Here is a 16501-nt window from a genome sequence, read left to right on the forward strand (position 1 = left end):
CAGACCTGTGCAAATCTGTATTAACGTTCTGCCCAGGATTACAGGTACAGGGGTTGCAACTAAGCAAAAAAACAAATTTTTTTAAACTGTCACTAATTTACTTGATACATTACCCACAATTTGCTACCTTAAAGTGGAACTTTAAGTAAAAAGGTAAAAATTGTGGAAGTAGGATTTTTAATGCAGAAGAAACATACTATGGGGGTTACTTAGGAAAGGCGAATCCACTTTGCACTACAAGTGCAAACTACAAGTGCAAAGTGCACTTGAAATTGCACTGAAAGTGCATTTGGAAGTGCAGTTGCTGTAAATCCGAGGGGTAGATCTGAAATGAGGGGAAGCTCTGCTGATTTTATCATTCAATCATGTGCAAGCTAAACTGCTGTTTTTTATTTTCCTTGCATGTCCCCCTCAGATCTACAGCGACTGCACTCCCAAGTGCACTTTCAGTGCAATTTCAAGTGCACTTTGCACTTGTAGTGCAAAGTGGATTTGCCTTTAGTAAATAACCCCCCATGTCTCTTCTGCATTACAGTGAAGCTCAGTGTAGAATTTCAGCAATACTGAGTGACTAAACTCCTGCTCATGCACGGGAGTGACACCAACTCAGTCTGACCAATTAAAACGTTCAGGGATCGATACCTGAAACCCACCAAGCTGAAGATGTCAGTGGCTGGGGGGATCTCAATGCTGGAGAACAGGTGAGTATAGTCCCGCTTTGACATAAGATGTACTGTATTGTATAGTAAAGAGACAGATAAAACCCAAATATCATAGAATCTAGAATTAGCTCCCATTATATCCTGGTAATTTAATTTAAGGTCTTATGTTCATTTATCTGTTTGCAGTGCTGGTGTTGGCAGAACAGGGACCTTCATTGCTTTGGACAGGATTCTTCAGCAAATTGATACAAAAGACTCAGTGGACATTTATGGGGCAGTGTATGATCTCCGGCTTCACCGTGTTCACATGGTCCAGACCGAGGTAAGTCTGGCAAAGCACAGCATTCTCATTCAAGGTATACATTATGAATTATTGCATAGGACCTGGTGAGTTAAATTGATTGAAAAGGAAAAAAATGAAATAATACAATAGTATATTATAATCAGAGGCTTGAATCCAGCCTTTAGTGTTCTCAGCAATTCCATAGTATTTAAACAGCGAGTTAAATTCTATTCAAGAATGTATTTCTAACTCAAAAACACATTCTATTGCTCTCAGCCGCTACCAAATCTCTAAATTATTATTTTTTTATTTTTTGCTGCTGTGATCCAGCTTCCTGTTAACAGTGTGACTATGTTGGTTCTCTATGGTGCCACTGTATTTTTGAACATAACCATTCTCTCTTGTTTGCTCCCAAGATGAACTATGGGTTTTGTACAGTGTATAGACCAGTGCAGACGACTACAGCTGGTCATACATTATACAATTTTTGTTGTTCAATATCCTTTAGATTTACCTTTAACTATGTAGTGCAAGGGAAGATTGTTTCGGGTACACACTGCTCTAAGGCAACCTGCAGGGATCCCCTAGCTGCTGTATAGACCCGGGTGCCTGCCTGGTCCATGGGCAGATCAGCATATGAAGAAGAAAAGAATGGTGGCACAATCCAGGGATATAAGCAAATACTTTAGTCCATGTCCATAAAATTTGCAGCATGACCACATGGTACACAATGGTTCAGCAATTGCGTTTTACACTCCTGTGCTTAATCATTGCTCCCTTGCTTCAATGACTAAGCACAGGAGTGTGAAACGTATTTGCTGAACCATTGTGTACTGTGTGGTCATGCTGCAAATTTTATGGACATGGACTAAAGTATTTGATTTTATCCCTGGATTGTGCTGCAGACAGAGAATCCTGTTCATTCAAAAACTGAAGTATAGTAAACACATTTTACCATGCCTCAGTTATGAATGGACACAAGGGTGATCAGTACAACTTACTGTGTCCATTCACTAAAGGAAGCGGCCGGTCCATGACATATGTACCGTTCCCTTCCACCGATCACCATCCTGACACATCCCCCTGTTTATCTGCAGCAGCTGGTAGAACAGGCAGGCCAGCAGAACTGCAGGAGGGGGGCCCGGGCACACAGGTGGGCACACAGATATATCAGATATAGGCAGGTCAGAAAGGGGAATCTGTGCGGCAGAACGGTGCCCTGTGTTTGTGTCTCACCTTACAGCAGCTGAAAGACGGTGGGAGGGAGAGAGAGAAGCCAGCTTTCGGCCACTGCAGGGAAAGACACAGACATAGGGCATTGTTCTGTAATTGCCCCCTTCTCCCTATTGTCTGGGCCCCCCTGTGTGCCCAGGCCCCCTTCTGGCCCCAGACCCTTGAGCAGTGCCCGAGTGCCGAATGGTCAGTCTGCCCTTGGTACACTGAGTGCTATTATCTATATATAACACTGCTACCTGTACACTGAGTGTCACTCGATGTACAGATATCAGTGTTATTATTATTATTATACAGGATTTATATAGCGCCAACAGTTTGCGCAGCGCTTTACAACATGAGGGCAGACATTACAGTTACATTTCAATTTGGTACAAGAGGAATCAGAGGGCCCTGCTTGTTAGAGCTTACAATCTAAAAAGTAAGGGTCAATTGATACAAAAGTAAAATAGCTTTGGGGGAATGAGCTGATGGAGGAAGTAAAACAGTGTTAGTTAGAAGCAGGATAGACTTCATTGAAGAGAAGGGTTTTCAGGGATTGCCTAGTGATGGATAGATTAGGGGACAGTCGGACAGATTGGGGTAGGGAGTTCCAAAGGAAGGGAGAAGCTCTGGAGAAATCCTGGAGGCGAGCATGGGAGGAGGTGACAAGGGAGCTAGAGAGTAGGAGGTCTTGGGATGACCGAAGACAGTGGCTTGGTTGGTATTTTCGGACTAGGTTAGTGATGTAGCTGGGGGCAGAGTTATGGGTGGCTTTGTAAATTATTGTTAGTACTTTGAATTTTATTCGTTGGGTGAGTGGAAGCCAGTGGAGGGATTGGCAGAGAGGGGTGGAGGACACTGAATGGTTGGTAAGGTGGATGAGTCTTGCAGTGGCATTCATTATGGACTGAAGGGGGGATAGTCTATGTAAAGGTAATTCAATGAGGAGGCAGTTGCAGTAGTCAAGGTGAGAGATGACCAGGGAGTGAATTAGAAGCTTGGTGGTGTCATTAGTTAAAAAGGGGCGTATTCTGGAAATGTTGCGGAGGCTAAGGCGGCATGATTTGGACAGAGATTGTATGTGGGCCTGAAAGGACAGTTCAGAGTCTAAGGTTACCCCTAGCACCCTGGCATGCAGGAACGGACTGATAGATGTGCCATTGATCTTGACAGAGAAGTCAGGGGAAGGGGCACGTGGGGGAGGAAATATTAAGAGCTCAGTTTTAGATTCAGCTTGAGGAAGTGGTTTGACATCCAGGCTGATATGTCTGTTAGTAGATCAGTGATGCGTGAGGAGATTGATGGGGTGAGCTGAGGGGCAGAGAGATAGATTTGGGTGTCATCCGCATATAAATGGTAGTGAAAGCCATGGGGGGCTGACCCAGGGAGGACGTGTAGATCGAGAACAGTAGAGGTACAAGGACAGAACCTTGGGGGACCGCAACGGTAAGAGGAGTTGGAGAAGAGGAAGTGGAGTTGTAGGTGACACTGAAGGTGCGATGAGATAGGTAAGATTCGAACCAATGGAGAGTGCAGTCATGGAGACCAAGCAAATTGAGTTTTTTGAGGAGGAGGGGGTGGTCAACTGTATCAAAGGCAGCAGAAAGGTCCAAGAGTAAGAGTATGGAATAATGACCATTGGTTTTGGCTGTTAGTAAGTTGTTTGTGAGTTTTAGGAGGGCAGTTTCTGTGGAGTGCTGTGGGAGAAATCCAGACTGAAGGGGATCAAGAAGGTTATTCTACTGTATGTTACTGTATATATAGGTAATATAGCACCTAGTATATGAGCACAGTCACAATCACACCGGCTATTGCATACTGTCTGATATAGAAAAAAAGCGGAGCGCACACACTAAGCTTCTGGCAGCCTGGTGATCACTGACCTGCATACAAGGTAGGTTGCTACTTGGTGACTCTGTCGCCTCTCTTCAGCATGGACTTGCTGTCCCCCATGGTGGGGATTTGGCCCCGCCCCTCTACTGACCCCCTTGGGAGGAGAAGTGGCTGGAGCGGCTGACCTCATCCCCATGGCTCTGCCATCCATCATATCCCAGCCAGCAGAAGTCACACCTCTCTCAGCACTGCAGCAGCCGCTGCCATGAGCCACAGCATCATGGTTTACTGCCTCCTCCTGCCTCGAACTTCCTCTTTCTTGGTAGTAAAGCTGTGGGCACCTCTGAGGACAGGGTGAGCCTCTCATGGGGCCCCCTACTGATTCCGGGGCCCTCGGTCAGTGCCCGAGTACCTGACTAGTCAGTCCGCCCCTGGGCTTAGGTAAGTATTAGGGGGGCTGAGGAGGGCTTCTGCACACAGAAGGTTCTTATCTTAATTCATAGGATGCATTAACTACGCCCACCCACCGTCAAATGATGGCGGAGCAGAATGGTGCGGGTCTAGTTCTGGGACAACGTCATATGACTGTGCCCAGTTTGGTCATGATTGCACGCCTGCGGGGGCGTGCAGCAATCGAGGGCGCGCCGTGTTCCTGGGACACGGTGTGACCCCGATTTCTGCAAAGAGCAGCCTCTTTGCCCATATGATCAGCTGTGTCCAGTCACAGCCGATCACATGTAAACAAGAAAGTACCATTTATCAGCTCTCCTTGCCTCACACTGACAAAGTGTGAGGAGAGGAGAGCTGATCAGCGGCATCTCCTCACAGGGAAAATTTGTAAAGGTAATCAGGGCACTGATCATCATTGCCCTGATTACAATGCAGCCCCAGCAGTGCCCATTTAGTGATGCCAGTCTGTGCCCATCAGTGACACCAGTCTGTGCCCATCAGTGAGGCCAATCTGTGCCCATCAGTAATGCCAATCAGTGCTGCCTTTCAGTGCCTGCCCATCAGTGCCACCCATTAGTGCCGCACATCAGTTTCCATCAGTGCTGCCCATCAGTGCCACCTATCAGTGCCCATCAGTGCCACCTATAAGTGCCCATCAGTGCCGCCTATCAGTGCTCATCAGTGCTGCATATCAATGCCACCTATCAGTGCCCAAATAGCTGAAAGCTGAAAAATGGCTTGGGCAGGAAGGGGGTAAAACTGCCTTATATCGAAGTAGTTAAGATATAAAAAACTTCTGCTTTTACAACCATTTTAGCAGCAAAAGAGCCAGCACTTTACATCCAAATCATTTGATCAATAGAAACCTGACAGGGGTTCTAATCCTTCATCATTCTGTTCAAAAGTTTTTTACTGGAGTTGGGCTTTAATTTGGAGAATGCTATTACAAAATAAATAGCTTTTTGAATAAATGCTATTATATTTTGTATGCAGACAAAAATAATGCCATGGCTACATCTCTGATCAAATCTTAGTAATTTTCTTCATCTGCTAACACTTCCATAATGTTAGGCTGTTCTATCAATTACATAAATAAAGTACCATCTAATATCAGTATACATTACCTCCCTTTTGTTACATAACTGATTAATGAACCATTTTTCACAATTTATCATGCAAACATCTTCTCTATCAACAGCTTACATTCTAACTTTGTCTTCTCCCACTCTACATAAATATTCATCTTTAGCACACAAAAAGCTATCTAGAAAAGTGGAGTGTTATTCAGTATTCCCAGGCACAGTGCACTTTTCTATAATAACACATCTTACCCGAACTATCACACAAACATTCCTTCCTGAGAATTATACACTCTTTGTATTTAAGTCTAGAAGAAAATTCTATTTTCTGTGTTGTAATGGTATAACTAAGTTAATTTTAGAGAATGTTTTTGTATATTAACAATACATTTGAGTATCATTGCATCAAGAAGGTATTCATTTGCCATGCATTGTAATGGCGTCAATGCAAATCAAGCAATTTCACTATATTATTAACTGTTAAATAGAAGCAAATTTTATGCATCTAACACTTAGAACATTTTGTATTGTAATAAATCACACAATGGGTTTTGGCAGAGAAAACATTGGATAGATTCCATAGAAAATACAGGAACGAGTGTCAGTTTTTCTTTAGAGAAGTCCTAGGTGTCACAACGTATTTTAGTAGGACAGTGGTGATTTAACCAATTTGGGACAATGATGGCATCCACATCTTGCAGAAAGATAAAGCCTGGGCATTGGTACCACAGTTGACAACGTTGTCACTTGTTTTTATGGTGAATGGTGGAAGTTTATTTTACTATGTATCCATTATTTTTTGTTTGATTGTGTTATTTTGTTATAAAGTTTACTTGTTGGAAAAACCACAGCTGTTCTTATATGGAACTTCTTTAGATGGTTCACTCATTAGGGGGTTTTCCATCCTTTGTTGGTGTAGCTACTACTTAGTTTTGAGGACACCACCTTAATGAGATTGATAGAAGTGAGTCGATGTCCCTCTTTTTCCCTTAAAGTGGTTGTAAATCTCAGACATTAAATATGAAGAAAGCATATCCCTCTATAGTATGTACTTGTCTCAATTAAAAGCACTAAGTGTCATTTCTGTCTGCTGCTTCGTTCCTCTGCTAGCAGCAGGAACCACTTCTGACAATTTTTTCCTGACGCCAAGAGAAAAATGGTGACGGGGAGGGACCTCCAGCAGATTGACAGCCTCTGCTCTGTTCTTGTGTGCTGTGTGAAGGGGGGGTGTCCCTTCCCTCCAATCGGCTCTCAGACCTCTCCTCACTGAGCTCTTCAGAGTGTAATTTCAGCTCTCCGCCCCCTTTTTCCTGAATTCCCAGACAAGCTTTTAAATTCTGGACTTTGAACGGATGTAGAGAAGAGAGGGTTGACGACAGACAGATACAGCTTATGTAGAAGGATTTGTTTCATTTCTGTATATCACTTGAGGATCGTCCCTTTATTGGATATATGTAAGGATTTAAAACCACTTTAAATTGATTATAGGTGGGGAAATTCCACAGTTTTTGTTTGATTTTTGAAGAAGGATAAACAAAGACTGGTAATCGGCAGTATGTAGGTTTTTCTCTGCGTTTTATACCTTTATGTGGAACATTGAACCCACACAGGAATCAAAATCCAATACAGTAAAGCCTTGGATTGAGAGTAACTTGGTTTGAAAGCATTTTGCAAGACAAGCAACATTTTTTTATAAATTTTGACTTGATAAACAAGCGATGTCTTGATATAAGAATAGAGTAATTTCAAAACTGAGTATAAAAGAGAAGAGAGGCGCCTCTAAGTGTAGCAATGTGGTTACATTAACCCCCTGGCGGTATTGCCGAGTTTGGCTCAGGGTGGAATTTCAGTACCAAGAGCGGTAACCCCGAGCCACACTCTGGATCGCATCGCAGCATCCAGGAAGAGGTTACTTACCTTGTCCCCTGGATCCTGCAATGTCTCCCTGCAGTGTGAGCGGCTCGTCCTCAGCTTGATCTATCATGGAACCGGGCTCCGTTCCCTGTGAGCGTTGCGATGCACGGGGACGGAGAACGGCGCCAAATTCAAAAAGTGAAACACACACAATACATACAGTATACTGTAATCTTACAGATTACATTACTGTATGTAATTATTTATTTCACCTCCCTTTTGTCCCTAGTGGTTTCTCCAGTACCCTGCATGCAGTTTTATATTATAAAAACTGTTCTTTCTGCCTGGAAACTGGAGATTGTCCATAGCAACCAAAACTGTCCCTTTACATCAAAAGTGGTTTTAGACCAGCTAGAAAACAGCGATAATAAATTAGAATCACTCGCAGAATTGAGCGATAGTGATTTGTGGGGAGATCCGTCATCAAATACTGAAAAGTAATGACAGCGACAACTCTGCAACTGAGCAAATTTCAGTGTTTTTGATTTGATTACATTATTGAATAAATTGTATTATTATATTATTATTTGGTATAATTATTTATAGTTATTTATTATATTATAATTTATGATTTTGTGTTTCAAACTTTATCACACCTGAGATGTCTACTAGACTATGGTTTGGACAGATATAAGTGTGTTATTGCTAAGAATTACAGGCCTACAAAAAAAACGCCAAATTTCCATGCAAAATAATTGTACCGCTTTCAGCACCTAAAATCCGACATAATAATACCACCAGGGAGGTTAAATGAAGGTACAACATTTAGCAACTCACATGGTTGATGATTAAAACAGGCACATCTAAGTATGCAGGCATCCGGGGTAAAGCTGTCCACATAGATCATCCTCCACACCACCATCATTGCCATCTCTTCCACGCTGTGCTGCACGAGCGATTCGACCCTTGCTTTCAGATCGCTCTACTGCAGGGTAGTCTTCCCGGTCATTATTGCAGACTTAAAGCAAGAGCCAGTGGTGCGGAGGACGGTCTATGTGGACAGCTTTACCCCGGATGCCTGCATACTTAGATGTGCCTCTTTTAATCATCAACCATGTGAGTTGCTAAATGTTGTACCTTCATTAAATGTAACCATAATGCTACACTTAGAGGCACCTCTCTTCTCTATTATACACTATTATACACTGTATCTCCTGCTGGATTTTGCTTCTAAACCCCCTGTGGAGGCTGCCATTTGTGGATGGACATTTTATGGTTACACAACCTATCACATTTAATAATCTTTTTATAAGGACTATAAACTGAAGGACTTATGAATAAATGGTTGTGGAATAAATCATCTGAGTTTTCATTATTTCTTTCGGGAAAATTCGCTTTGCTTTGGATTACAAGCATGTTTCCAGAAGGAATTATGCTTGTAATCCAAGGTGTTACTGTATTATTTATTAATGCATATAGATGCAGAAGTTGTAGCTTTCAGCTTTGGCAATGTAGCTAAAAACAAAAAAAGAAAATAATAAAGGAGAGCTTTTAACCTTTTGGCAATGGCTTTCTAAATCTTATCAAAATAAAGTCCCCACTCAGATTACTTTAATCTAAGTATCGGGCCTCATTCACATGGCCATTTATATGATTATCTGCGTTTACATTTTTGTTATAGGCCATTTCTAAATGCTTGCAATTATTTTAAATGGTACAATGCACAGTGGGGTTGATTTACTAAAACTGATACAGTTCTGAACAGAAACCAATCAACTTCCATTTTTTTTTTGTCAAAGCTTAATTGAACAAGCTGAAGGTAAAAGCTGTTTGGCTACCATGCACAACTGCACCAGATTTTGCACTACCCAGTTTTAGTAAATCAGCCCCATTGTGTGCACTTGTGTTAAAGTGCGTTTAGTTTAGTTGCATTTAGAAAGAATAAAAATCTGTGCCATGTCTAAGACCAGGTTAGAAACTCCGAACATGTCTAAATGTATGTAATAAACACACATAACCTTAAGTGTAGGTTCACATTGCTGCAGGTTAGAAATCGTGCGAGTTCAGCACGATTTCAACCCGGAAATGCAGTCCGACTTCAGCGGCCATTTGACAAACATCTGTGCGGGTTCCCACACAGATGTCTATACAAATTGCCTGCCGAAGTCGCCAAAAGTAGTACAGGAACTGCTTTTTGGAATCGGTGCAGCGCTGCACCGATTTGGACGGTGCCACGCTGGCAATAGCCACTGATTTGTCAAATCTCATGCCAATTCGTAGCAATGTGAACCTAGGCTAAATGCAAGAGAAATTGGCCTGGGAAGTCTAAATTTTAATTATGCTTGCCAGATCAATTTCTCCTGTGTTTAAATAAAACAAACGTAGGAGGCTCGTTTGAATGAGGACTTGCAGATTATTACTGATTGTTCAGGGCTTTTTTAGTACCTCTGGACAGGACTGCTACCTCTAGCACAACAAAGACACCAGGTATGCAGTGACCAGAACATTTTACACAGTTGCGTAGCCTAGTATACAAAAGACCTGCGTAAGTGGACTGTGGGGTTGATTTACCAAAGGCAAATAGGCTGTTCACTTTGCAAGGGCATTTTCACTTAGCTTAGTAAAGGGAGCAAATCTCTGCTCACTTTCTGACTGACATCCAATCATGTGCAAGCAAAAATACTGTTTATATTTTATTTTCCCTGCACGTTATTGGGTATTTGTTGCAAAGTGAATTTTCACCTCATTTATTTGTCAGGTAAACAGCCTATTTGCCTTTAGTAAATCAATCACTGCGTCTTTTGCATTCATTACAAAGCTATGTATTTGCTTTTGGCTCGAGTGCACCTTTAGAATCAATCTTTCCAAAACAGAATACTGGAGAGATAAACTAACAGACATTTTCTTATTTCTCAGGGATTCTCTTGATAAGGTCTCTATGCTTGAGCTCTCAGGTGTACACACCTGCTGAGGTCATTTAGAGGGGTTGACACTTTCTCTGTATGTATTTTCTTTGTCTTAACTTAGGGAGGATGCCTCAGGGTGTGCTAGAACACAAAATGTGATTTGGACCATCTCTAGCTCCGGGGTTGACAGGAACAGAATTGGTAATTATGGCATGGAGGCCTCACTGTTGGAGATTCCTAAAATCTTTTCAGAAGAGCATTCTGATCAGATCCTTCTGTGAGTTTTTCAGGTGGATCTGGACAGAAGCGCAATGTTAGTCTATGGGCTGGGGTGTATCCATTTGTATGCAACTGCCTTCGAGTCCATTTAGGTCTGAAAAAACCCCAGAAAAGGTTTGAATCCTTTTCCGTTTTTTCAAACCTTTATGTGACAGATCAGAAGTAAAAGGATGTAAATGGACACACGTCCGCTTATATGTACTTGCCCATAGATCTAACGTGGGTCCATAACAGGATGTAGGAAAAGACTGAACAGACACGGATGTCACAAATATGACATTTATTCCATTCTCTTCCAAATCTGCAGGGAATCTGTTCACAGATTACATGCTAATTGGAACTGACACCACTGGCCTGAAAGGACCCCAAGACTCCAGAAGCCAGAAGTTGTCTTATCTCATTTAGTTTTACTTAATTCTAAAACAAAGTTTTTTTAAATGACCAAACTTTTTAAAAAGTTTACCTTTTTGTATGTAAATAAAGGACATTTAAGGATAAATTCAATATCAGGGAATGAAAGACGAGGCTTTATATTTGAATCAAGGGGTTTATCAGAACTATGTTTTCCATTTGTAATAGTAGGGACATTCTTTATAGTATCATCACATTTTCCCTATGCAGTAACTGATACCTACCAGATAGATTGTACAATTTACAATGTATAATCTAGACTGAAACTGATGGGGCTGGTTAGAGGGTAATGAATCAAGAGAAACAGACTGCTACACGTTTAGTTCAACAATAAGAAAAAAATATCTTCTTCCGTCATTGTGGATATGTTTTCTTTTTTATTATTTCTACCTGGGATACACAATACAACTTTCCCAATACAACTTTTCCTTTTCAAGCAATTCTTCCGTACAAGGTTACAAATGGTAGCTGTCAATGGCTGACATGAATTGGGACTGGCTGAGAGATGATAGTCATTCTTACGTACTAGGAAGAATATCAGCACTCTGGCTGTAATCTAACCACCACTCCAATCTATTTGTTCCTTTGTAAATGTAGACGGAAATTTATCAGCCATCAGACAGGAAACACAGCAAAGCTTGTAGTCTGTACATTATTACAAATAAGAAAATCTAAGAATCAGAAAGAGCACATATAAATAAAGTCTGTGCACATTTGATAACTTCTTCACCATGCAAGACACATTAAAAAAAATGACAATTTAAAGTGAAAGTTTATATTGATGCACCTGGCCTTATGTACAAAAGGGTGCAAAAATTCCTCCATCAATATCTTTTATGCACATCTTTTCTGAGAGAGGGTAGGTGGCCATATGTAAAATGTAGTCAAACTGCAAAGCTTTTAGTTTATGCCCTGAAATGCCTTGTTCCTTAACGTCATGGTTTCTGATGCTTATGCTTCAACATAATGTCAGGTGATATCCTGTAATTAACCATCTTTCTTTAACCTCTTACCTACTGCCATATGTCTTAAGTGGCAAAGTGGTAGATGTTTTTATATATATATATATATATATATATATATATATATATATATATATATATATATATATATGCAGCGTTGTTTATAAATAACAGTTCACAGACACTGTGTACAGAGCTGATCTTATGAGCTCTGTACCATGTGATCATTAGACATGTGCACACTGAAATATTTCGTTTCGGAATTTCGTTTTCGTCCGAAAAACAAATTTATTTAGTTACTCCCGAAATTCGTTTTTATTTATTTTGTTTTTCGTTAAAAATTGCATTTGTCCGAAAATCCAAATTAATTAAGGTCGAATATCATGGCATTGAAGGCTTATGGTGTCTGTCGAATGTTCAAAGAAGATTCGGCGGAGCAGCTAAACTGTACGACGCCGTATAGTTTACCTGCTCCGTCGAATCTTCTTAGAACTTTCAACAGACACCATAAGCCAAAGTACGTGTGTATTTAGTTCTAGCTATTTTACTGCTCCTCTTCTTTGGTTGCAATCAGCCAATAACAATCATCATCATCATTATTTTTATTTTACTTCCCCCACCAAATTCCAGCAGGGATCTTTTCTCCCCTACGTCAAATCTTTTCTCTCTATGTCGAATCTTTTCTCCCCTACGTCGAATCTTTTCTCTCTATGTCGAATCTTTTCTCTCTATGTCGAATAATCTTGGACTTATAGAGTTAAGGTTAGGCACATTCGACCACAGGTTTGATGGACACAGATTGTTATTGTCATCATCATGTCGAATCTCCTATCTATATCAAACTGTTGTAGCAACGAAAACGAAAATAAAGCATTTGTTTATGTTGGATCTTTCGTTTTTCAGATTCTGCACTTTCGTTATCGTGTGTTAAAACGATAACGAAAATACCTGAGATTCGGACGATAATGCATTCGGACGAAAATGAATGCACATGTCTAGTGATCATGGTTATGACCAATCACAGCGACCACCAATGTAAACATTATAGTGTTTACATCAGTAAGCCCTCTCCTTCCTCTTACAATGGAGGAAGGTGAGGAAGGAGGTACTAAAGAATGAATTAATGAAACATTCATTTAGTAGTAGTTCTGGGTTTGTTTAATCTTCATGCTGTCTCTGCAGTGACCTATTCATCCTTTTTATCCTGCACATCTGTACATTATCCTCTTCTTGTCCACACTCTCACTGTACGTGACCTGTACATTAATTCCATCCCTCCCATTATACTGTGTGTAACCTGTGCATTTTATGTATCTAGTGTACAATTACCAAGATCCCAGTTTGAACCACCTCAATACCAGCATGTTTTTTTTTTAATTTCCAAAAAAAAATTGGCACAGGAGTGGTATTTGGGGGGATTTTGTACTGCCCTGGTATTTTTATTTTATTTGTTTATTGATACAGAGCAGAGAAAACTGTTTTTTTTTGTTCACATTTTTCTGTATTTTTATCCTTTGCATAATAAAACTTCAAAAAAGTCCAGTGGTTACTAAATACTACCAAAAGAAAACTCTATCTGTCTTAAAAATAATAATTATTTTGGAGGGGTATTACAGGCTAGTACGGAAGTTGCTAAACACTTTATTACACAGTGTAGAAAATGTGACTTGTTTCTGGAGGTGATCAAAAGTTTGGGAGACCATACAATATGTATTGTAAATAGGATAAGGGTTTTCTGGTCTGGCATAGCACCGCCTACCTTTGCTTTTGTTTCTGCCCTTAGTATGGAGCAGAAATGGATCAACCAAGTATTGCCAAGCGCAAATCAGCTAAATCATCTCTTTGCCCAATGTCAATGTCATAAGGTTTTATGTCTCTTTATTCCCAGGAAATGCACTGTCCAATTATTATTTTTTTTAAAACTATCTGGTTAACCAATAGCCGGCCAGCCGTTGCAGTAATACTGGAGCAGGTTGGCTTAGCTGGACAAATCGGTGTAGCTGTACGCTGCTCCTTTAAGACGTCACAGCAGGTGCACGTACGCACGCACCTACCGCGTGTCCCCAGAGCCGATGAGCGTGCCCGGTGGGTGCGATGACCGCCGGGCACCCGTGATTGCTCGTGACAGAGCGAGAACTGGGATCTGTGCGTGTAAACACACAAATCCCGGTTCTCTCAGAGGAGAGGAGAAAGATTGTGTGTTCATACTAAGTATGAACACCGATCGGTCTCCTCCCCTAGTCAGTCCCATCCCCCCTACAGTTAGAACACACCCAGGGAACACAGTTAACCCCTTGATTGCCCCCTAGTGTTAACCCCTTCCCTGCAAGTGTCATTTATGCAGTAATTAATGGCTATTTTTAATACTGATTGCTGTAAAAAATGTCAGTGGTCCCAAAATAGTGTCAAAAGTGTCAGATCTGTCCGCCACAATGTCGCAGTCCTAAAAAAAAAAACGCAGATCACCGCCATTACTAGTTAAAAAAAATAATAATACGAAATGACATAAATCTATCCCCTATTTTGTAGACGCTATAACTTTTGTGCAAACCAATCAATATACGCTTATTGCAATTTTTTTACCAAAAATACGTTGAAGAATACATATTGGCCTAAACTAAGGGAAAAAATGTGTTTCTTTTTTAAATTGGGATATTTATTATAGCAAGAACTACAAAATATTGTGTTTTTTGCAAAATTGTCGCTCTTTTTTTGTTTAAAGTGCAAAAAATAAAAACCGCAGAGGTGATCAAATACCACCAAAAGAAAGCTCTATTTGTGGGGGAAAAAAGGACAAAAAGATAAAGTTTGTTTGGGTACAATGTCGCACGACCGCGCAATTGTCAGGTAAAGCGACGCAGTGCCGTATCGCAAAAAATGGCCTGGTCAGGAAGGGGGCAAATCCTTCCGGGGCTGAAGTGGTTAAAAAAAAAAAAACATACAAAAAGTTATTAGAGAATTGTTACTCACAGTGTAATTAAATTAAACCTCTCAAGACAGAAATTTGTCAGCTTCCATTACTAACCTCCTTTTGAAGGTTCTTTTGGCCTGACTGTCTTTGGGATAAACTGTATCTAAACTGAATAGCAAAAAATGAAATATATTGCAGCTTACTAGTCAGATCTGGTGACTCCATTAGTGTTCTTTTTTATGCTTTTTTTCCCCTGGTGATCCTGCCAGTAACACAATTCTTATCATGAGGTGACAACTTCCACCTACTGTACTGCATCTATGGGGGAGCAATGTTGTCACCCTAGGCTTCTCACTCCTGATTTGGACTTTAAAACATCTCCATAACATGTGGGGGAGGTCTTCTGTAGACCAAAGAAAAAACCTAGACAGGGCTAATTACACTGCTTGAGATTTCAGTGCATCATAGGAAGAGCGCACAGAAAGTTACAAGCTCACTGGGATCAACCCATATTGTTGTGCACTTGCAGCATTTTTAAGAGACAAAAAATGAGTCAATGTGTGTATAATGGAGAGATGTAATAAATATGTATATTTTTTTGTCCTGACATACATTTTAAGTAGTTTGAGTCACTTACCAGGAACACGCATGTAGCAAATGTAATCGGCGAAACATCATATTGATCGGTAGATGTGTTCCTGGTAATGATGCTACATGATCAGCATAACAGCCAAATAACTAGCATTTTCAGGAAAAAGTCAGCAATGCTAACATACCGTTTTTATAAGAGATTTCTTTTAAGACCCAGCGTTAACATTCGGTTCATTTTTTCATTATTAGTCTCTTGATTATGAGTAAACAAGAGCAAGGCCTCTTAGGGGATTGAAATCATATCCCATAAGGGGGTACCTTCATCCTAGTAATATGTAAAGCAAGAAAGGGAGACATAGGGAGACATTACCCCTAATAGTCTCCAAGGAAAGGAAGAATGGACTATCTCGATACTCTAAGCACAAGTACGCATGAAGTAAAATATACGTTTTTATTTATACATATATATATATATAAAGGACAAGATATTTACATAAAAAATTACAGGAATTTTGGAATTTTGATTAACATACAGTGACATTAAAAGGGTTTATACATATGTTGCACTGACACTGAATCACCTCCAAGATGGAAAAGGAGATACAGTAGGTCCTCAATGAGCATAGCCAACTCCTACATATATTTTGCAAGTAACAACCGCTTCTTCAGGAGGAATAGGTTTACAGGAAGTCTAAAAATTAAAATAACAATAACAGGGTAATACAATAATGAAATATGAATATGAAAAATAACAAAACATCAGTAAGGGAAGGGGGAGGGGGAACTGATGCTTACCAATGTAAGCCAACACACTATTAGTTATGAATTGGTTTATTGAAAGCTATTTATATAAACAAACATTTTTGACATTATTATATACTGAAAGTATTTCAGGTCTCTAATAAAATAGTATGCCTTATATTCTTCTTCCCAGTGTCAGTATTTGTATCTACATCAGTGCATGCGAGATGTGTTGAGAGCCAGAAAGCTGCGCAATGAACAGGACAACCCTTTATTCCCAATATACGAGAATGTGAATCCAGAATATCACAGAGGTGAGTGTTT

At 40.3% G+C, this 16501-nt stretch overlaps 1 protein-coding gene across 2 annotated transcripts in view; it reads left to right on the forward strand.

Annotated features, from left to right (window-relative positions):
- The window catches only part of PTPRB (protein tyrosine phosphatase receptor type B), a 202146-nt gene that overhangs the window by 179121 nt on the left and 6524 nt on the right, over positions 1 to 16501 (forward strand). For both annotated transcript variants that reach the window (XM_073620045.1, XM_073620046.1), the window contains 2 exons: positions 849 to 984; positions 16371 to 16491. In XM_073620045.1, the coding sequence (XP_073476146.1) occupies positions 849 to 984; positions 16371 to 16491 (257 nt within the window). The remainder of the gene's footprint in view (positions 1 to 848; positions 985 to 16370; positions 16492 to 16501) is intronic.

The sequence above is a fragment of the Aquarana catesbeiana genome, linkage group LG03 (assembly GCF_042186555.1).
Source record: "Aquarana catesbeiana isolate 2022-GZ linkage group LG03, ASM4218655v1, whole genome shotgun sequence".
Lineage (NCBI taxonomy): Eukaryota > Metazoa > Chordata > Amphibia > Anura > Ranidae > Aquarana > Aquarana catesbeiana.